This window comes from Anthonomus grandis, chromosome 8 (assembly GCF_022605725.1).
Source record: "Anthonomus grandis grandis chromosome 8, icAntGran1.3, whole genome shotgun sequence".
Lineage (NCBI taxonomy): Eukaryota > Metazoa > Arthropoda > Insecta > Coleoptera > Curculionidae > Anthonomus > Anthonomus grandis.
This window is the reverse complement of record NC_065553.1, coordinates 16320718-16345369: the sequence shown is the minus strand read 5'-3', so window position 1 is coordinate 16345369 and position 24652 is coordinate 16320718. Positions and strand designations below refer to the sequence as shown.

Genomic DNA, 24652 nt, shown 5'->3' with positions numbered 1-24652 from the left:
CTTGCCTTATACTCTTGATTTAATATTTTCAAATATTCAATTAAGGCTTATACTGTCAATTTATTCTGTCATTTGTCAATACAGTGTGTTTATACTGTTTATGTTTTCTGTTGTGCTTATGCATTTTGCATATTTTCTCCTCTCATTTATAATTTATTTATCTTTTTAAAATAATTTATTTAATAATATTTATAATATTGTTGCTTGCCATTTTTATATCTATGTTTCAAAATGCAATTTTTTAAACCCGCTTGGATCAATCATGATGGTGTGTAATTTCAAGTGAAAAATTGCTAGTAAAAAAATCCTCTTAGCAGTTTCAGCTTAAATAAGATGTTTTATAGTTGCGTGACTATAATGTTTGTCTTTTTCCAGGTAATAAACCTATATTTTCTGTAGATGTACATCCAAAAGGTAACAGGTTTGCCACAGGAGGACAAGGAGGCTCCGGAGGTAGGATAGTCATTTGGAACTTAAATCCTGTTATAAATCAAAATGATGAAGATGATCCTAAGGTTGCCAAGATGCTTTGTCAAATGGATAATCATACAGGTAAGTAATTTATGCAATTTATACTTTTACAATTTTTATGTATGATGGTTTTACATGTAGGTATGAAAGATTCCAAGTATGAAACTAAATGTATGCATTTTGTTTTTTTTTAAACTGCAAAATTAGTTTCTGGAAATAATATTTTATTTTATTTGTATAAATGTACAATTTATATAAGTTGGAATTTAACAATAAATAATAAACAATAAACAAATCTAACTACATTAAAGTTAGTTGCCCACTCAGTAAGGGGACAATAAATAGAGATGGCCAAATGTGTGCCGTAAAATGTTTAGGCTGTTTCTAGGCAACGGAAGCTCATAAAGCCTATTCACAGGTGTAGGATAAGTGGAAATATTATTACCTACCTACCCTAAATGAGATTCCATTGCTTAACAACAGCCTAAACATTTTTTTATTTTTTTATTCATTAAACGGGAAACCCTCATTACAAAAAAAAATAAATTATAAAATACAGTTATGTCAATAATTAATAATCCTTACTTAAACTATTAAGAGTTAAAGTACTTAACTAAAAAAAAGACTCTAAAGTAAATAAACAAAAAAAAAATATCTTTGTATTAACTAATAGATTAGGAACATAAATTCTCACTTGGTTTACCCATCAAACAACATATTAATTAAAAATATTAATTGAACAATACTAAGTATTCAAAATTTTCATTAAACTACCCTTAAAAGACCCATATGAATTGCTAAAAACATCTAGCCTCTCCTCCCGATCCAAAAAATCTCTCCAAAAGTTTTTACCATAATTGGTTCTATGGAACCCAATATGAAATAAATTATTTTGTCCAAGTGTTCTCTGAGGAATAGAAAATTTAACTTGGGAAAGTAAATCCGGACAGGATGTAATACCATTCAACAACTTACAGATAAAATAGATGTCAAACATTGTTCTTCTTTTATCCAAAGACAAAACTTTAACATAATTCAATATTTGGGAATAATCATGATTAGCAATAAGATCTAAATTAAACATGTAGTTGTAATATCTTAATAATTTGTTTTGCATACTCTCCAGTAATGACTTATAGACATTATGCTGGGGAGTCCAGATAATTGAGCCATACTCAAGCTGTGATCGTACCAATCCCGCATATACAGATTTGACAGCTTGCAATGATAACCCCTCACAATTTCTAAGCGTAAAACCCAACATTCTATTAGCTTTTACTACTATTTGGTCTATATGATTGCAGAAGTTTAATTTCATGTCAGACAGTATTCCTAAATCCTTAGCAACATCCTTTAATTGAAGTTTCTGGCCGTTAATTGTGTAAAATGATGGTATCCTACTTTTTTCCTATGAAATGAAATGGAAGCATTTATTAATATTCAAATCCAACAAATTATTTTGGCACCACAGAGAAAGGCTATCAAGATCTTTCTGTAAGAGGCTGATATCAAGTTCATTCATAATAACCAAGAAAAGTTTGAGGTCATCAGCAAACATTAAAAATTCACAATACTCCAAGACATCCCTAAGGTCATTAACAAACAAACTAAATAGTAAAGGAGAGCAGTGTCCGCCTTGTGGCACTCCAGAACAAACTTCACAACAATCACCTTAGATATAAAATTCCAAGTTTAATCACTTGCTTTCTATCACTAAGAAAGCTAAGCAACCATTTTAGCAATCTATCAGAAAAACCTATATTTCTCAATTTTTCAATTAATAACAAATGATTTACCTTGTCAAACTGCTTGGAGAAGTCTGTATATACAGCATCAATTTGATACCCCCTCTCCAAGGCATGTGACAACTTGTTGTGGTATATGAGTAAATTTGTAAGAGTGGACCGACCACCTCTAAAACCATGCTGTTCCTCAACAATAATTTCTCTAAATTGCCAATTTAAATATAAGGCTGTCAAAAATTTTGGGGATGGATGACACTATGATAATTTCTGACATCATCCCTCGACCCTGATTTAAAAATAGGAGAAATATAACCCTCTTTCCATATGTCTGGAAATGTTCCAGAAATAAGAGATAAGTTAAAAAGTTTACATAGTGGCTGTGATAGTGCATATCGACAGTTTTTTAAAAGAATATTGGGGATTCCATCTGGACCAATCATTAACTTATTAGGCAAAGCCCCCAGCTTATCAAACACCTCAGCCAGACTTATGACAGGACAGTCAATATTAATTTGGCTAAAAGACTTTTCAGGTGGGGTTGTGTTTGCATTTGAATAGACTGCAGAAAAGTGAGTAGCGAATAAATCAACAATCTGCTGACCATCAGTTGCAACACTATTAGGTATCTAAAAACATTTCCCTAGGCACAATGTTAGATGCTCTTTTCTTATTAACGAACTTCCAAAAATTTTTCGGATTACTAGTCAAGTTCTCATTCAAAGTAGCAAGATAATTTCTGTAGCACTCTTGACTTAACCTTTTACACTGAGCTCTCAGAACGGTAAATTCATGATAATCTCTTTCATCATGGGATAGTTGGTATTTTTTATGCTTACTTTTTTTGAGAAATACCAATCTTCTTAATTCGGTAGAAAAATATGGAGGAAAGCTAGATGTCTTATATTTTTTTTGAGGCACAAAACATTGTATACCAAAATTTAAAATGTTATAGAACTCTGACACCATAATGTTAATATCGCTATCATTAAAAATAGTATCCCAATCTATAGAAAAAAGATAATCATTTAAACACTGATAGTTGCCATTTTTAAAATCAAAATAAAATTCCTCAACTCTAAGTGAATCCAACATTACATTGTTGTCTACTCTAAAATTACAGGTATAAGAAATATGATGAATTGAGTCACAAAAAAGTGGATCTGGAGACTTAAAACATTTCATGGCGCTATCGTTGGTAAACAGAAGATCCAGGAACACATCCCTGCTATTTGGAATATCAATCATTTGTTACATACTAAAAAAACCATATATTTGTGCTAGAAACACGGCTGGTGAATTTGTTGGACAGTCTACTTGGACCCCATTATGAGCATTTGACCAATGTACCCCTGGCAAATTGAAGTTACCCATTATGTAAAACTTAGTGCTAGGATACATAGAACAGATTTCTTCAATTGTGATGCAGTGATCACTATAGATATCATCAGAGGACCCTGGGAGAATATATACACCGCCAACCACAAAACTTGATCCTGAACATTTACCTAACAAAAACAGCTGTTCAAAGTGAGATTCTGTCTTTTTAATGATTGAAGCTTGTATGTGATTATTTACCAGTATTAGCACTCCACCACCTCTACTCTTTGATGTAATCTGCACATTTCTATCAGCACAAAATATACTGTAATTACAGCAACTAAGTTCTTCCGAAAAAATGTCCTCATTCAACCAACTCTCCGTAATAACAATAATATCATAACTTGAACAATCCAACATTAAGTTCAACTCAGCAATTTTGGTAGGAAGCCCTCCCACATTCTGGTAATACATTTGTAATGGGGTATTGGCTAGTTTTTTCTCGTGTTACGTGTGTTATCTCTCAGGCTGTCTTTCCTTACAACCTTGGGACATCCATTAATGTACCTAATGATGTAACTATCATTTTCTTCGGCATTCCTCTCTTGCAGCTCAGTTTTTACCTTCCTAAACTGGTCTCTTTGCATCATCGTCTGATCTAGATTAATGCTGTTCTTAGTCCCCGACAATTTTTTCTTAACTTTTAATACCACTTTAACAAAAGCCTGTTCAGTACAGACCACTTTTAATGGCCTGCATGAGCCTGTCTTTTTAGTGCCAATTCTAAGAACTTTTTCAACTTTATCGAGTCCTCGATCTACCTTCATCAGCTTAAAATCAGCTTAAGCGATTTTACTGTAAACTTTTGGTGATTGCCATTTATTGTACCCTTCTCAGCTTGGGAGCACTATACATCTGTACCAGAGAGGTAAACAGTCGTAACTCCATTTTTACTCGATATGGAGTTAATATCATTTTCAAACTGAACTTCTTCAATTTTATATTATGGTAAAAGATAGTCCTGCGTTGTGGGTTGTCTGTATTTTTAGTTTTGAAAATGTAGTGGGGTAAAGAAACATATCTCCTGACGTCTCCTGACGTACGTTTCACTACGTCCAGTGTCGCAATGTGGTAAACAGTAGTAAGTACCGGCAAAGTGCTCATAGTTAATTACTAATATTTTAGTTCTGGATCTACTATAGAACACTATTTATTTAGTCCGACAACTGGGACTGGCAACAATTAATAAGATCCACAGGCACAACTGTTATAAAACTAGATATTTCTTCTAGATATTTAAAACATGTTGACTATTTGTATAGTCAATCTAACTCTCCTTTTATTAATAAGAAGAAAAATACTGAAAAGCAAGACTTTTTGATATCTAAAGTTGTATATTTTCAAATTAAAGCTGATCATCCTAGCACTATATTTTACAAACTGAAATTTAACGATGATGAGTTTAAAACTTTAAATGTGACCAGATCTGTTCGAAATCCAATGCCACTGCCCAATGAATTGGCTAGTCTGCACAGTAACTTAAAGGGAATAACAGAGAAAAAACATGATTTTTTAATAGAAAGTTTGTAGTGGGTTCCTAAGCAATTTCATATTTTTTTTAAAAATCTTCAGATTTCTAAAGCAAAAGGCCAACATAGTTCCGATGAAGAAGATAGCGATTGATTTTTTATCTTCTATTAATCCCAATTTATTTGTTTAATAAATTAAAAAAAAAAACATTTTTTGTAAAGAAATTTATGTACATTAATAATGTTAACCTAAAGAAATAAAATTGGTTGTGCAACATAAAGCTTACATTTTTTTTCAAATAGGGGTAAAAAGTCGTAAGTCCAAAATTAAGATACAGTTTCTAAATTAAAATTAAAATACAAATTCAAATAAATTAAAAATAGTGGTTAATAAAAACCTTCATAACGATAAGTTAAATACCCCACTTTCGTACACTGTATAATAATCACTCAAATCTTAAAGTGAATTAATGTAACAACTTATTTTTCTTATTACTTAAATATTCTTTTATGGACATACCATTGTTTACCTCTCTGCTATAGACATATAATCTAGTACATAATAACCCAGCAAGCATTCTTGCATCTAATTCATTAATCCTTGCTGAAAAAAGCAGGAAAAACAATTAGACTAACCAATAATAATTTAACTAACAATAACAATTTAACTAAGCTAATAATATAAAATACCTAAAAATCCTTTTAGAAAAATGTCTTGTATTGAGTAAAATACATTGCATTTAAAATCAGTCTTAGAATCAGAAATCAGTCTTTATTTGTTTCACTGTGGTATTAAATAAGTCAGGCTAACCCCTTTGCAAATAGTTATTTCATTAATTTCAATTATTTTCCCATTATTCTATTCAATGTAGAGTTGGTACTAGAGTATAGACATTCAAAAATGTTTCTCTCTTAAATTAATTATAGCACTTGGTAATGATATTAACAGTAAAGGAGTAGCCTTTATGTAGAAACATTAAGAAAAAAACAGATCTCTCACTGTTGGAGAATAAAATTGAGTGTTATTAAATTAAATAATAGTTATATGGATCTGAGGATTTTAAGTTTAGAATATTGTCCATTATAAAATATTTTCTATTGTAAGTGTTTCTGGTTCATGAATAAAAGTTTTTGTTTTCCAAAATTGTTGGCGAACCTCGAGAGTGTTACATCAAGTTATTAAGAGCTTAATCTCTGAAATGCTTGTATTCCTAATGACAAATCCCAGAATTCTTTATATATTACTCATAATATTTTCATAGAGCTGATGGAATTTCAGATTAGACTGCAGTACAGACCAAGATCCTTCATTCACTTTTTCTACTTAGATTTTTAGATTTAATAGGGAAATCCTTCTTAAATCTATGAAAAAGTCTCCACTCTAGAAGTCATTTAAATCTATTGAAATATTATAGCTGGATATAAATTAATTATTTTTTTCTTAGGTTGTGTGAATGTGGTAAGATGGAGCAACAATGGCCACTATCTGGCTTCAGGCAGTGATGATAAATTAATTATGATTTGGAGGTTGACCAGTGAAGGCAGCTCCACCATTTTTGGCAGCAGTCAAATCAATGTAGAAACGTGGAAATGTGTTAACACCCTAAATTTGCATGAGGCGGATGTTTTGGATTTAGCTTGGGCACCCCATGATGGATGGTAAGTAAATTGATTTAATAAATAATTTTTAATGAAGTATTAGAAATCTTATTAATTATCTATATACAGTTGAAGATGGGGTGTTAGAAAAAAAAAAGTGTATTTTTTGTTTGATTTTATAATTAGTGTTATTTAGGTTGGCATCTGGAAGTATTGATAATACTGTGATAGTATGGAATGCCCACAAATTTCCAGAAAAAGTGGCACACTTAACAAATCACACAGGACTTGTCAAAGTAAGTTAGTTTTTTAAAAAATCCAGTGTTTGATTTGTGCTATTATTGGCTTTAAATTTTAGGGAGTTACATGGGATCCTGTAGGCAAGTACCTTGCAAGCCAATCAGATGATAAGTCTCTCAGGATATGGAGAACTTCAGACTGGAATCAGCAAGAAGTTATTACCGATCCATTTATTGATTGTTCTGCTACTACCCATGTGCTAAGGTACAAATAATAATCATGATATTTATTGGTCTTGGTGAAATATTAATTGGTTTATTAGTTTTGGTGAAATAATCTGATGTCCTGCAAGGTAAGGTATTGTAATTTTTGTCCAATGTATTTGTCTTTACTTATTTTAAGTACATTTAAAATCTTGTCTTCAAGAAAGATCTGGTATAACATAAAATACTTTTTTACCCGAAAAACAAGATTAGTATTTGCTGCTGGTGGGTGATTTGAATAATTGAATGTGACAGCATCACTTTTATTAAAAAAAAAAAATTTTTCTACATTGCACAATTTTGGCATAAATTACAACCAATTATCAATATATTCTCTTCATAGGAGATTATTATTCAAAAGTACACCCAATAATCTGACCTGAGACTACAATGCTTATTTTGAAAAACTTTAGTTTTAGTATTTAAATACAATATAGTTTACCTACATTAATACCTAACCTCTAGGATACCTTTCGTCGTTTACCTATCGGATAGAAAGGATAAGAGTGTATATTTAGGTACTCAAATAGACAATTAATTACTAAAATACATGCAAGTTATAACTAAAATAATAACATATTTAAAAAAATGAGCTGGTTGGGTTTTTATGCCTCCTATAGCTAAATTGGCTTTGAAAAAGTAATGTTGCTTCAAAATATGTTAATTTACTAATAGCCGTCTTGGACAGTACAGGCAAAAAAATATTCCTTTACAGTTTTCTGATAGGAATTACTTTTTTTAAATCATTTGGCCGTAACCTATATTTAGCCATTGTAAAATATTCCATCCTTCACTCTCTTAATTCTGATTCAAAATGTTGGTGTTACCATTATTGAAAGCTCATTAAAATAAAAAGAGAAAACATGCCATTGCAATTTCTAAACAATATCTAATGGACATTTTTTTCATAACCAAAATAAACAACGTTGATCACTATTATTTTAAGTATGAACAATATTATTTTAGGTGTTCTTGGTCCCCTGATGGCCAATACCTTGTTTCGGCTCATGCAATGAATGGCGGCGGTCCCACTGCTCAAATTATCGAAAGGGAGGGCTGGAAACACGAAAAGGATTTTGTGGGTCACCGAAAAGCTATCACCTGCGTGGTAAGCATTAACCATAGAAATTATTATTACTTAAATTATTAGAAAAAATTTCAAAATATTTTAATTAACACTAGATAAATGACTGCAGTTTATTGCGTATATTGTTACATAATGAAAACCTTATCAATATAAAATAGTACATCAATTTTTTACTTTTTTGGTGATAAAACCATTGCTGTATCATTAAATGCCACGCCAATTCATATTGCTTTGTAAAAATAAACAGGTTATCTTTCCAGAATTTCCATATTTTTTAAAAATAATCTAGTTGCCTTTACAGTCATTTATTAATATTATTCAAAAAATGTTTCGCTATGACACAAATGTAATTGAAGCGTTTATCTCTTATTTTAGCGGTTTAATTCTAACATTTTTAAAAAACCGTCGCGAGACAGCCCCAGTAAATCCACGCAGTATTGTTGCCTCGCAATTGGTTCACGTGATAGGTCGATTAGTGTGTGGTTGACGTCATTAAAACGTCCCCTGGTAGTGGTCAAGGAACTATTCGAAGATAGTATTCTGGACATTTCTTGGAGTTCCCGCGGTGATTTCTTACTCGCCTGCTCGGGAGATGGCACGGTCGCTTGCATTATGTTCGAAGAGACCGAAATTGGAATTCCTCTCACTATGGATGAGAAGGTATGTATGTAATCAATAATAATATTAGTAGGTGGAGTAGCAGGATAGGAAACCAAACCTCAGAGTTAAAAATTTGCCGACGTGTCGACGTTTATTTTACGTCTTCTTCAAGGCTAAAAGAATAATCGGCTAGATATTCTTTAAATAGAAAACTGTTATCTTTTTATACAAATAAATAGAAGATATATATGAGTGTCATTCTAATAAAATCTATAAATTTTCATTGTAAAACTCTAAAAGAAAAGCAAAAGTAAGAGCGAAATTAAACACTTATCTAGATTTGAGTAATTTTGCTGTTATCACCATGTTATCACCATCACATTTATCATTTTGCTGTTTATATGTTATTTTTCAAAACAATCAATTTCAATTTTTAATCTGTAGGTACTGCCTGGAAAAAGGCCCTAAAATCATAGGTCGGTATATTTTTCAAACAAAAGTAGTTTTTCTTTACAGTCCCTAAAAAAGTCTACCAACCTGCTAAAAAAGACTATCTATTATTTCATACATTAAGGATCAACTATTGAAACCTGCCTATGAGATGTGCAAATTAAAGAGTGGTTTATTTCCTCGAATTCTTTGAAAAAGTCATCACAATATTGTATAACCGCATTGAAATTAAAGTTTTCGTTTTCCTTGACCACATATTCTTTTAATTAGGACCAAACTAACTCAATTGGGTCTAGGTCACGACGATATGGATTATGGATTATGGTATTATGGTTACCCCATAATACCTCATGACTTTTTGCGTTCAAAATTTCTTGCATTTCTGCTTTCCTTGACAAAGAAGTTGATGCCTTATCTATTTATTTATTGGGATATGTGGCATTGTCAATAACCATCACAGATTTTGGTTTTAAATTTAGAATTAGATTTTCCTTACACTTTATATAATTTTTATAAATTATGTTATGGTGTCATTATCCACAACTCCCAAAAATGTCCAACTTATATATGCTTTAGGAACAGAACCATTTTTTCTACGTGCACTAACTATAATAAGATGTAGTCCTATGCCTATTGTTTTCTTTATGCCGTCTCATGGGTGTGGAATATATGTCTTATTCTTGTAAATTATATTCCTATTATCTTCTCTATATTGGCACATGAGCTAGTGTCTTCTGCGAACTTCTTGTAGATTGTTTTTAATGTGGGAACCATCTTTTCGGTTACATGATGATTAAGAATTGATATTTACAAATTTCCTTTCCTTTTCTACCCTTCTTTCCTTTAGATCTTCGTCGCCAAGAAGAGTTTTAGTTTGTCTGATCGTGTTTGTGTTTTTGGAGGTAGAAAATATTGTCGAGTGTCCAGTCTCAATTTGCTTTGCCTCCTTTTTAATTCTTAGAATAGTTTTTAGTGACCATTTTAAGTACTCACCTTTTATTTTTTACTTAAGGCTACCGGGATATGTTAGAAAATATCAGTTACAAAAATATGGGGTAAATAAACCGTAAATATAAAGTTTATGGTATAAACGATCATTAAATGCAAAAAAGTTATTTAATGAGACAAATGTGATTTTACAACATTTTTTTTAACACGACAAAAAATTAAGTGTACTAATAAGTACACTGTTATGTACTTCCTTTTCTAATGCATTGATCTCCTATCTGCAATAAGAATTTGCCAGCACGCTATTATTTGTTAAAATTAAACAATTAATTAAATATATCGATATTCAATAAAACTCAGTATAAACAAAAAAATTATACCTAGTCACTATTCAGAAAAAAAAAACATAAATAGTGAAAAATTTAACTTCAAGTTAGCTTTTCAAGAAGAATGTTAACCTCTCCAGCCAGTGCTTCTGCTTAAATAAACTGTAACATGTTAATTATCTCACTATTTCTATTTCTATATGTATATATTTTCTGAAATTTTACTTTTCAATGGCATTTTGAAACAAACATTTTTCAAAAACGAACAAATTATCAATATTTTACACTGTTCACTGTTTATCTCCATTGTAACTCTTCTGATGTAAACACTACGAAAGCACCAGTATAAATGAGCTCGCAAGAGTTTGCTACTGCACAACCAAATACCAGAGGTCACATTAAATTGGTTGACCTGTAGTAAAAGTTCAAAATATGCATCATTTTTAATTCAACATAATTTTTAAGATATTTTTATTCGTATACCTATCTTTATTTTTTTTATTAACTGAAAGTGTCAAAGTTTTTTTAGCAAGTCTATTATATGGCAATATTTAATTTTTCTTTTTCCATTACCTCCAAGTAATCCATATTTTCTTCATTGTTTAGGTTTAAAGAATACTACATTTGTTTACTAGTAGGTTTGTATGATCAGCATAATTTTTAACCCTTTAAAGGTTTTGTAATATACATTTACCAACAGAGCCATAGAACTTCTCCTTCATTAATTATAAACTATAAAAAACTATCTTTTACACAATATAAATATTAAAAATAACAAAATTGGGCCTAAGATGCTTTTTTTGGGTTGTTCCTAATACCTTATTAATCTGCATAATCTATAACATATGAAGATATCCAAACTAAAGCTTTAACTCTTATTCCATATCTGTTCAACTTTTCTATAATATAACCCCAATTAAATGCTTTTAAAAAATCTTAAGAATCGAAGACTTACTAATTAAAATTGATTTATTTATAATATTAAGAATTGAGAGATGTGTAGTAGTGATAATGTTGGTGTTTATGGATAAATGAAACCAGCTTTTCTGCCTTTTCTCTCATGTACAAGTTCTAAAGATGGTAATAAAATTAATCTCTATCATAATGGGTATACCAATAAAAGTGATAGAAGTTTAGTGGACCATGTACGCAAAATGGTATGTGTCAAAACGCGGATCAAGCGTCAGTTGTGTTACATTTACTTTGACATTTCATCATGAATCGTTTAAGTCAAGAGCAACGTATAGCTATCGTGAAAAGGTATTACGAAAATGCGTAATCGGTTAGAGCCTGTTATCGTGCTCTTAGAGAAGATTTTGGCCATCGTGGACGGCCTTCTGAGCTTGCAATAAGGCACACAATTAATAATAAGTTTGAACGGGAGTACACTCTTCTGGATAATAAGCTACCAACGCGACAAAAAAATGCAAGGACCGCTGAAAATATCGCAGGTGCAAGAGAAAGTGTTGACGCGAATAATAATGTGTCTGTTTTGCGCCGTTCTCAGCAATTAGGCATTTCACCAATGTCTCTGTGACGCATTTTGAAGAAAGACTTAGGCCTACATCCATATAAGATGGTTCTAACTCAAGAATTGAAGCCTGCTGACCATGGTTTGCGAAGAACGTTTACCCACTGGGCCCTGTTGCAGTTGGAACAAAATGCCAATTTTGGGAAACAAATCATCTTTTCAGATGAAGTCCATTTTTGTCTTAGTGGCGTTGTCAATACGCAAAATTGCCGCTTCTGGTGTCAGAACAATCCCCAGAAATTATAGTACAGGTATATGGTACAGAGCGCTACCGCGACACGATAACAAACTTTCTTTGGCCTGCAATTGATGGTGGAGACTTCGAACAGAATTGGTTTCAACAGGACGGAGCAACATCACACACCGTCCGAGCCACAATTAATTTATAAAGAGAGCGTTTTGAAGATCGAATAATTTCGCGACATAGCAATATCAACTGGCCACCAAGGTCCTGTGATCTTACTCCCCTGGACTTTTTTCTTTGGGGATATGTGAAGTCGAAGGTGTATTCTAACAATCCTCAAACCATCAATGAGTTGAAAGTTAACATAACTACGGTTATTCGCGAAATTCAGCCCAACTTGTTAAGTGATTGAAAATTGGGTTCATCGTCTAAACGCCTGCCGCCGTAGCCGAGGTGGACATCTTAATGATATTTTGTTTAAAACATAATGTTACATAATAAACTACAACATGAAACATCAATCGTAGAAATTAACCAATTCGTTTTTATTTTTTAGCAATTTAAACTTATATCATTCTTATTGGTAGACCCTATATTAACATATTATATCCTCAGAATGCTCTTTACGAAAGGATCTACCATAGATCGCTGCAAAGTAGTTGGAACACAAACGTTGGGAGCTCCCAAATAATAGAAGACCCGGAAATTTTACTCGCCATTGAGGAAGTGAACAAAAAAACGAAACCTTTGAACATAGAACCGCCTGAAATCAACGAACCTCCTAAGCCTCAAGATATCATCATAGCGAGTCCAAACTTAAATCAGAGCGTCTTAGTTCCTGCCAATAAGCAGGTGCAGCATGAATATAATGTTTATATACATAAAATTTCAACTTAATTTTTTTAGGTTGAAACTAGACTGCCGTCAGGGAAAAGACGGATTACTCCAATGCTGTTAACCCCGTCTGGAAATGTTAATGATTCTTTAACGTATGTTGTCAATTATGCAATTTATTACACAAGTTGTAATTAATTTAATGGCTTTTCTAGTAGTCCAACAAAGCAATCCACTCCAACCCCATGCTTCAGTTCTTCCACCCCAACTAAAAGTACCATAATAGTGGAAAAACGAACTGGATTATCAAATGCGAGTCAAGTAATTTCTCCCAGTCCTTCCGAGCCAGCATTGTACGTATTACGGCACGATAAAAGATCAATATCGGATTGTTTTAATTTTTTTGTGTAGGCGCAAAGTTGAAACTTTAAAAACAGTAGTGTCAACGCCGCCAGGGATTCAAATTAATCAGTTGATGTGCGTAGAGGTGCCGGGTGACCAACCGATTACGAAAGTCATTAATATACTCGACCCGTTGGACTTAAATGCGGCTCCGATGATTACTAAAGAAGCTGAAAACGTTGAAATTCAGGTAAGAATATATGTGATTGTGCTTTAATATTATTCACGTATATGCTTGAATTTAGAAGTATTAAAAAAGATGTGAAGATATAATTTAGGTTCAGCATCAAAGAGAATACGATTGGTCTTATATAGGTAGCACCTTAGAAAATTATGACTGTCGTACTTTTAGTGACATTAAACATAAACTATTAAGTAAACTTACTAAAAATATTAGCTTAATTTCTAAAAAAATTAAGGTTTCTAGTTCTATATTAAGGCTCCGCATCACGGCCATGCGAAAATATCATTTTAAGGGTTTAGAAATCCGGGTATAATTTGAAAACCGTTAGACTTTTTGACTCAATTTTTTTTTTATTTTATGGATAAAGGATCAACACATGTCCGTAATTATATGAAAATCTGAGGATATGCCTAGAAATATATAAATTTGTTAATCAAACATTGTTAATATTCAAACGCCATTTAAGAGTAATTATAAATTTTAAATTAAGTTTAAACATAATTATAGACATCGACCAAACCTTTGTCTAAAGGCTAGTCAAATTTAAAAAAAAAGTTAAACCATTACTGAAATATTCGCGGATTTCGAGAGCCCTACAAGTGCATTTTTACTAGCAGCGACGTGGCGGCCTCTGCTGATTATATGAGTACTTGATACTTGATGAGATGGGAGGTTTTCAGGTTCGTATTCTAAATATTTTATTTAAATTTAAATATAAGAGTCATATTGGAATCAGATCTATATATTAGTCAAGGTTTATTTGAATCAACTAGGTACCTACTATTTTTTAAGGAAAAAGTTGTGCTCGTGTTTTGATTAATCATTATGATTTTATGAAAATGGCAGTAAATTAATTTAATAAATGTATTAAATTAATTAATTGCGCTGATAATAAAAATTCAGATTACTAAAGCCTATTAAATTAAATCAACACTATTATTAAAATAGCCTAAAAAATACAGGATTATTCCAGTTTTCTATCAATCTCTCTTAAATTCTAAATTTCTTGGATGGTAAAAATTATATGAATTTAAGGGTTTTATTCTCTATTTGGCAATTCTTAAAAAGGAAGTGATTTAAAAAAAAAGGAACTTATTGTAGTGATTAGGAATATTTAGGAATGGAATAATTTACGGGGGTGACAATTTAAAAACTTGAAATGGCCATTTATATTAGGAACGAAAAACTGGAATAAAAAAACGCTCAAAACAGTTTCTATAACACGAAGGGGGAACAAAAAGAAGCATATTATCCCACCCTTATCTGCACCCCTTGGACAGGGTGAGATACACCCCTAAAATCTTAAATAGAAAGGGGGGGTCGAGTAATAGGTCATCTTGAAGGTTTTGAAAAATGCTTTCCAATGATACCATAGAAAGCCACATTTCAGGAAATTGATGTCACTCGACTCTCCTTTCTATTTAAGATTTTAGGGGTGTATTTCACCCTGTCCAAGGTGTTGCAGATAAGGGTGGGATAATATGCTTGTTTTGTTCCTCTTTCGTTTTATAGAAACCCTTTTGGGCGTTTTTTTATTCCAGTTCTTCATTCCTAATATATGGTTTTATTTAGTTTTTCGTTCCTAATCCTCCTGGGACCCAGGGGTGTTTTTTTTTAGGAAGAAAAAATCCTTTTAAATTTCGTTTAAAAGTGTAAAAAGAAACAACTTTTGTTAATAACTTTTTTTATTTTTTTTTATAGTTAACAAAAAAACTGGTGTCCATTTAAGTGGAAATTGGGTCTTAATCCCTAGAAAAAAATAGAATAAACAAAAATATTTTAAATTCTTAAAATAAGAAATACATGTTTCATTTTAAAGTAACATTTTAAAAATAAAAATATAAAAATGTCAACATAGCTTAAGAATTCAGAAAATATTATATTTCTGCATGCAAAGTTAAAAAAAATACAAGTTTTACTAGAAAAAAAACGAAAAATGCAGTTATTTCAAAATTGTTTAGAATGAAACTCTTTGTAACAGTTTCTATTGCTTGTTATGCATAAAAAAGTTTCGCAAGTATCACAATAAAGTTTAGTTTTTTTATTACAATTTTTTAATTTGCATTTTACAGAATTTTTTATCTCGGAATCTATTTCAGGAAAATGTTTGCGTTTTTTTCTATTAGTTGAATTTGGAGATAAAGAGTCAACCATGATATTTCCTGCTGGGTTTTTTCTAGTAGCCATACTTCGTGGCATGTCTATTGCAGCATCAGGCTGTCTTGTTAGCAAGTATGTGGCAATCTCTATTTTGAATTCAAGAAATTGCTGAACTTTTCGGGGATGTGTTTTAAAAAATGCTTTATCTCTCCGATAAAGAACCCAAGAGTTTGCCATTGCCAAATCAAAAAAATGGAAACTTGTTCTTACTGTCCATTTTCTTGACCTTGCTTGAATTCTGTAGTAGCTGATCATTCTATCTATGAGATCAATTCCACGCATGCAGTCATTGTATTTTGCCACAATTTCAGGTCTTGAGACTTGGAGTTATTTCCCATCTTTTTTGACTATCGCTTGCACTCATTGATTGGTTAACTTCCCAAAGCCGTAGATGTCATTAGAACAGATTTTAAATCATACCATTGCACAACAACCAACTTGCCATCCTCCCTTTTAAACTGTTCCGAGGTTCCACGAGCCATTTTTGCCAACGTTTTGTCAGGTGTCAAGTGAACAGCTGCTGGTACACGTGACTTCATTATGGTACCAGTGCTATACAAATTCCGTTCATGGAGGTATTCAAGAAGTGGAATGGTTGTAAAATATCTGTCGTGGTAAATATGTGATCCTGGAAGTAAAGTCTCTACCAACCAAACAACAGCAGACGGTCCAATGCCAAGATTTTTAGCTGTATTTTCCAAAAATGTATTTTTGCCTTGCTCCTTATTGCAAAAAATCTGTCTCTAGCCATAACATCTGCAATCGCTGAAACTCTAGTTGTTTTGGCCCAGTACAGTCTAATCCTTGGATACTTTAAACAAGACATTAGGCATACTACGCCAAAAAATTGTTTTATCTCATTTAACGTAAGTTTCAGAGATAATCCTTTTAATTCAACATATCTAGCATTTGTACAGTCACACATTGTTTGAAAAAGTTCATCATCAATATACATTGCGAGGTAGTCTTTTGCGGCCCATGTACTTCGACTTTCACAATCAGATTCAGCAGGAGAGGAATCTCCAAATTCCTGAGGTGAGAATACAGGATTTTTCTTCCAAACAGCTCTCCTTGAAGAAGTTGGAACTTCATTGGAAGTTGTTAAATTATTTTTAACGACACTAAGAGGAAGGTTATCCTCCTCATCTTCACTGCTAGACTCAACATTTGCAGCCTCATCTTCTTGCTGGTTGTTTTCAATATCCAGATCTTCAGTTTTCCCTTCGTCGTCGGACATTCCACAGTCTGAGTCGTCCTGGATAAGATTCAAAATTTTCTCTAACTTTTCGTCGTCTTCTCCAGGCCTCAAAAACTATTTTCGGCCGAATACAGCTAAAACAAACAAAAAGATGGTAATAACAAATTGTGGTGATTAAGTCCCAATGTCTATTTAAATGGACAGGTAATGTTTAGGCAGATTAAAGAAAAAACAAAGGACCAATAAAAAAACTATTTACGTTAAATTGTTAAATAAACGTTATATTTTAAATTTCTCTAAAATGAACAATGCGCACGTCATGATTCTGCCAACATAGTGCTTCGGTGCGGATCGTACTTTTTTTTATTTCTTACCAAAGAGCAATAGTAATTTAACGGACATTAAAAATTATAATTATAAAAACAAAAAACATTGTAATTACATATATACTTACAATCTGTCCTTTTTTCGGACCTGGGCGTTTTCTAACTGCATTTAACCTAAGTCGGCCTTTTAATCCTTTTTTTTTAGCATCCATATTTTACAAGTATTTCAAAAAAAATACTAATGAAAACACAGGAACCCTTTTCAGTTTTTCAGTATGTAACCACTAAAATAAAATGCAAAAAATGATCGCAACGAAACCACGCACTAAACAAAAAAAAACCGAAAATGCATATATAATAGCATTATTAGGTAGTAATGCAGGTATATAATTATACTTGCATAACCTGCACCAAATTTATGTAGGCCAACCCTGAAATTACATCGGATCCCGGCGTAAGAGGGTGCCTGAAATGTTATCAACCGTTCTAAAATAGACATTTATTACTACCGCGTCTCTCACCGCTGCCCCTCAGCTGTGTGGCTAGAAGATAGGTAGCGGAGCCTTAAAAACTAGAGCTTATTGTTTTCAGAAGAGTATGAATACACCTTTATATAAATACCTTTTACACTAGGTAAAAGGTATCTTATATCTAGTCGAAAATCCGTATTGTGTAATATGCAATAATGCAACTACTGTTTACAATCTTCACCATTGGCTTTTAAATATTGGATGTCAATCCAACGGGCATTCACTTTTTTAAACCAAGTACTGACAAAATTGAATTTGCTACCAACGAATGCATGTAATTTAGTAAATGTATCGAAGGAAGACAGTAGAGTTAACAATTTATTAGTTAAATTAGTACAAATGGCGGAACGAAAGTTTTAATGTGCTATGAGCAAAGCCAAAAAACAAAACTTCTTTACTTCAGGTTAACAATAACTGCCACAAAATATCAAGCACCCAGTCATTATCGAAGATAGTAGTATGCAAAGCGACAACGAACAGAGAACCTATTTGGGAAACGTTCTTAGGTTACCAATTTAAATTATTATGTGAAATTTGTATGTAAAGTTCATTTACAGGATCTGCTGTAAGGACGATAGGTTCAACCAGAAAGTACGTCGTAGCTTGTTGCGAGGACTGCACTATTAATATTTACGATATCAAATGCGGTAAGTACGTTTTAAAAAGCTAAAAAGTTTTGTGGCAAAAAATTATGGTTTTAGGTGCAAGATTAACTCCTCCACTATTAATAGATGATTTAGTTTGCTGTACCAGTTTATCGCAAGCCGGATTTCTGTTGGTTCTTACTAAAACTGGATTGATGTATTTATGGGATTTGAATAGTAAAAAATCGATCCTTAATCGGATTTCTATTCGGTCTCTTCTGAGCGGTAGAGGTAGGTTTCTAGCTTATGATTTAAAAACCTTTTTTTTTCTGAATTTAGTAAAGGCTATAATTTGTTTGCAAACAATGAAAATACTGATTTTTTTAAATCGAAAATATATTTTTTTTTCGCTCAACAAAAATCGATAATATTGTCCATTTTTCGATAAAAAAAACTTTTAAAGTATCACTGCAGAATAGTACACGCCGAAAAAATTGTGCTCTTTGAATATTATTCACCTGTCTGAAAACTTTCAATGCTTTTTTGATAAATATTCATTATTTAAACAGTAATTTTATTTTAGCTACAGTCAAAGGTATTTCTCTTACAACCTCAAACGAACCAATCTTAACCCTAAGCGACGGAAGAGCTTACTCTTACAGCATAGATTTCCAAACTTGGTACCTATACAACGACCGCTTAAATTTCCAAACATGGCGTAACTTTTTTATTATCACTATTATAGGATGTATCTATCAAATCCGTTGGATCCGGTAAGCAGGGCCGCTGTATCCGTGATGAAAAACATGCCCGGCAATCTTCCGTTAGCGTCTTTCCAGCGCGAAATGTTCCGGTATCGTTCGACCAACTCGACACTACCGCCTGGAGTTACGTTGAGTTTTATCGAAACTCAAATACCAGCCACTAAAGTATTACAGAGCGTGACCGAGTTTAGGAATTGGTTGTTTGTGCAGGTGAATCATCTTCTAGAAAAAGGTTGGTATTACGACATTAGAAAATATTTCAGTTTTGTGTATTATTTTAATTTAAATTGATTTAAATTGTTTTTTTTTCAATCAATATAACATCTATTAGGCCCTGCACATAACCTCTCAACAAGTGTATTTGTCAGCTTTGGTTTATACTAAACCGTTATCTTTAAATTTCTGTTTTGGGAATTTTTTTCTTTTAGAGATTTAAGTCAAATATTGACAGATACAGTTACATTTTTGGAGTAAGGTTAAGTGACATTTGAAGTAAGAAATTACTGTCTTGAAGGCATAGAAAATTATTCAGAAGAATTAAATGCCCAGATATTTAAATATAAGTTAGACAAGTTAAATATCTAAAAAACCTAAGTATTAAAATAATACAAGAATTATTTAAAAATCTGGAAAATAAATTGATAAATCTTTCAACCAAATTCTTAAAAGATAAATAAACTGTGAAATAATTTGCACTAATTAAAAGATATGAATCCAAGATATGAAAATGATGCCATTTATATATTGTTAATATTGTTTAGTTATAAATATGTTACCTGCTTATTCGTATTTTTTATAACCTTTAATATATATAAGTAGCCTCCCCTAATCAAAACCCACCAGCCGCCACTAATACAAAATATCTATCTATAAATGCCCTTGTGGTTTATAACTTTCAAATAACCTTGTGGTTTATAACGAACACCTGATGCTGACGTAAATGTTTTTTCCAAAAATTACTAAGCTTGCTTGAGTCTCTGCCGTTAAAAAGCAAACTCGTTTTATGTGGCGACCTAAACATTGATTGTTCCAGTGTGTGTGTACTGCTTAAGAATCTCTCCAGTCCATTTTCGACTCTTTTGGCTTAATCATGCACATTAAATCATCTACCAGAATAACTAAAACCAGCTCTAGTACAATAGATTATGTAGTATCTTCCTTTGAGCCAGATTTCGTCGATTGTACTGCCATAAGCTCAAGTTTCTCAGACCATGAAGCAGTGTTAACAAAGTTTTCCATAACTAAATCTAGAAGTAAAAATGTTCCACGCAAATTAGGCCGTATTTTCTCGGATAAAAATTTTCTACATTTTAGGCACCTTTGTCAATCAACTGACTGGAATATTCTCTCTGACGACGTTGATTCAGAATTCTCTAGATTTGTAAAAACGCTATCTAGTCTTTCTCACAAATCCTTTCCTTTGAGACCTCTTAAAAAGAAGCAATATAACCCCTGGTCTACCCAAGGCTTGCGTACATCTGCTAAGAACATGCGCGAGAAAGAAGAAGAAAATTTTCAGACAGCGCTTTTTTTCATGAATACGTAAGACTTTACAAAAAGATTTATCAGAGAACTTTAAAAGCCGCCAAGGATATTTACTATAATAGGAGACTGGCTAAATCTAAAAAAAGTGGCTAAGGAAACATGGTCGATTGTTAATGCTTTGAGAAATAAGCCTTCTTTGTCGATCCTTAATGATTATTTTGTAAATGTGGCAAATAATTTAATGAGTACCATAACTCCTTTCCATGATCCACTTTCATATCTTCCCATTGCAAATGAGAATTTCCACAGATTTTTCTTTACGCCCGTAGTGTTACCAGAGCTTTGCAGTTCAATTAGGAAAATCAAAAACAAAGGCTCTTCTGGAATTGATGGACTTACTCTCAAAATGTTTTCAAATCTGCCCGTATGTACATTATGTCATCTTATTACTCTAATTAATCAGTCTTTTCAAAAAGGTGTTTTTCCTAACTGCCTTAAGTTGGCGATAATTATTCCACTACATAAAGGAGGAGACAAAGATCAGTCTTCCAACTATCGCCCTATCGCGCTTCTTCCCACACTTTCAAAAATTATTGAAAGATTGGTTAAAAAAAAAGACTTCTATCTTTTTTGCTAAAATATAAAATACTTACTTCCCATCAATTTGGATTTTTAAATAACAAATGCACAAATGATGCTATGTTTTCTCTTGTTGAAAATGTATACTCTAGCTTAAACAACCAACACCCTACAGCAACAATTTTCTGTGATTTTTCTAAAGCCTTTGATTGTGTTAATCATGACATCTTATTAAAAAAGTTGGAATATTACGAGTTCAGGGGAGCGCCTTTTGAATGGTTTAAGTCGTATCTCAGTAACAGAAGTCAAGCTGTGAGAATTGATTCGACTATGTCTTCTTGCAAGCCAATACAAAGTGGAGTGCCTCAAGGTTCCGTACTTGGCCCTATTTTGTTTCTTATATTTATCAATGACATTGCTAATCTAAATATTAACGGTAAAGCCTCTCTATTTGCTGATGATACTAGTTTTACCTGGAGTAATCCGGATATTTCTACACTTCATAGAACCGTATCAAGTGATTTAACTACTATCAAATCATGGTGCGACTCTAATCTTCTTTGTCTCAACATTTCCAAAACTAAAATGTTGTCCTATAAAAATACCTTGCAATCTTTTGTACTTGGTAACGCAACAATTGACGAAGTTGATTCTGTAAAGTTTTTAGGGCTAACTGTTGACAACTCGTTAAAATGGGACACACATATTGACTCTTTATCAAGAAAATTAAGTTCCGCTTGTTTTGCGTTAAGATCAATTTCTAAGGAGCTTAGCCTGTCTACTTCTAGAACAGTTTATTTTGCCCTTTTTCAATCGCACCTTCGATACGCCCTTCCATTCTGGGTACATGTAGAGCAACTCAATTTGACCGTATTTTTAGACTACAAAATAGAGCTTTACGTTATACACTAAGACTTAAATACAGAAGTCATTGCCAGCATTTCTTCAAAAAATTTCAAATATTAATTCTTCCTTCTTTATTCATATTTGAGTCCGTTTGTCTAATACGCAAACACGATTCAGCATCTGAGAGGCCTTCCCATAGTTATCCACTTAGAAACACGGAACATGATGATACCCCACATTCAGAGTTGGTCAAAAGTTCCATATTATATAATGCAAAAAAAATGCACAATCATCTGCCATTGGAAATTAAATCCATCACATCTTTTTTTACATTTCGTAAAGCATTAAAAGCATTCTTACTAGAGAGAGCTTTTTACACAGTTAACGATTTTTTTTTGTAATCATTGATTTGAAATTTTGCACTAGCTGTTTATGTATTTTTACTATCTGTACATGTTTAGGTATACTGCTGCTAGCTATTGTAGGATTTTTTATTGTAACAGTTTCTTGACAATAAAGCATTGATTGATTGATTCATTGAAATATTGACGAGCCTATGAACCGCAGAATTTTTTTGAAAAATTCAATAAAAATAACTTCAAGATAATTTACAAAAGAAACAAGATTAATTTTCTCAGGTGATTGGTCAAAAAACAAAGAGAATATGTCATATTTGCTTCAGATCAAAAAATAAATTTAATTGGGTAATTTGCATCGTTTGCCAAGAACATGAAATTAACCCTTGTTCAAATTATTATGAGTACAAGTAAGATGAGTCCTTGAAAATAAAAACCGAAATATTTGTAATTTTTTAATTTTATTCGTAATTTGTTAAAATTCGATAAAGTATTTTTAATTTGCTTTAGTTCTTTTAAAATAATTTTTGCTGCCTTTTTTTATTTTAACTATATATTTAGATTACTGTACTGTGTTGACCAATATTATAATATTGTGAAAAAAATTAAAAAATCCGTAAAAAAATGGAAGCAAGGTCTTTTTATTACATTGGAGACATATGACGCTACGCAACTAGTTAAAGGTTAAAAGAAAAAAGGTCGGTTAAATTGGGACAAATTTTAAAAAAAACTGAGAATTCTGTCGAAGATATAAAAAAAAGCAATTTTTTTAAATTTAAACATAAATAGCGCTGTGTTAAAAAGTATCTACTTTGTCAAATTTAAAATGTTAAATATATTGGAATTATTTGTATTGGTACGTTTCTGACTTTCATTCATATTTCTGTTTTTGCTCGATATATTATATATTTTTATAAAACGAAGAATGACTGAAATGTACGTAGTAAAATAAAATTACAAAGTTTATCAATATGGTCAACGATAAATTTATTTAAAATTATGTGAGAAAAATTCAAAAACCAGATTAAAACAAACGGAGAAAAACAATACAATAATCTATCGATCTTTAATTTTTTACATAATTTTTACTATAAGTCTGACTAAAATTGCCTAGTAACTAATATTTTACAATAAATTTAAAAAACGCATTATAAGTTATTTTAATGAAACAGTCTGTCGAATAAAACCAGGTTTATGGTCAAAATGTTGTGTTAAAGAGAGATGAGTAGGTTCATATGTTCACTGTTAACATAAAATTTGACCATAAAATTAACGTGTATAGCGAAGTATGATATATCGGATATTAAGTTAAGCGTCAAATTTTTAATTTAATAGCCCCATTTATTACAGAAGTAAAACGCCTTAAACAAATTTCTTTTTTTTTATATCTACTTAATTTAAATAGACTTACAAAAAAATAAGAATTAGTTATTCTTTCTAGGCCCCGAATGTAGACTGAAATATATCTTAGATGATTTAATGGGACCTTCGCATGGACGTGGGGTAAATTCAAAACTCAATGGTAGTATTATGGTAAGTTATTTTAATTTTTTACATACTTTCAGTTATACATTTAAAAACTAAAAAATAAATACAATTTTTATTAAAATATTTCTGGAGCCTAGTACAATTTTATTAAAATGTTGAATAAATTAGTGATTACATGATTACCACATATTTTCATAATGATTATACAAGTTTATTTTTAGGGTATTCCACGAAGAAAGCTCCTAGAAGATATCTTAGGTATTATAAAGTCAAAACTGCCCTGGCAGAGACTTTATAAAGAATATAAAGAGCAATTGGACGAGATAGAATAGCTTTATAACACAACCGTTATGTCTGGGTCTTATGCAAACAAACTAGAATCGAAATTGGTATAACAAAGACTGACTAACTATTGCATAAAATGCTCAAGTATTTTATCTGTAAGATTCGATTTTAATTCATAGGTTTAAGAACAATAAAATTGTTTTTTTAAATATATTACTGTTGTATATAGTATAACATTCATTTAATATGTAATACAAATTATAAAGCAGCCTCATAGAGATTTTATTGTCACTTACCTCGGGCTCTCTTTTCGCTGAGGGAATAGATAAGGAGGAAATTAA

The 24652-nt window shown here is 31.7% G+C and overlaps 1 protein-coding gene across 2 annotated transcripts; it reads left to right on the top strand.

Moving 5' to 3' along the window:
* The first annotated feature begins 80 nt into the window (after positions 1-80).
* LOC126739566 (protein HIRA homolog) lies at positions 81-24581 on the top strand. 2 transcript variants are annotated; one of them, XM_050445320.1, is made up of 18 exons: positions 81-268; positions 376-552; positions 6508-6721; positions 6858-6957; positions 7020-7165; positions 8131-8272; positions 8627-8911; positions 12906-13142; positions 13197-13279; positions 13343-13477; positions 13536-13716; positions 18328-18430; positions 18482-18571; positions 18626-18799; positions 19092-19188; positions 19254-19504; positions 23980-24071; positions 24248-24581. In XM_050445320.1, the coding sequence occupies exons 1-18, from the start codon at positions 232-234 to the stop codon at positions 24356-24358; spliced, it is 2655 nt and encodes an 884-aa protein (XP_050301277.1). In that variant the 5' UTR covers positions 81-231; the 3' UTR covers positions 24359-24581. The 2 variants fall into 2 exon arrangements, with proteins under 2 accessions (XP_050301277.1, XP_050301276.1); XM_050445319.1 differs by having other exon boundaries at positions 13340-13477.
* Positions 24582-24652: the final 71 nt, after the last annotated feature.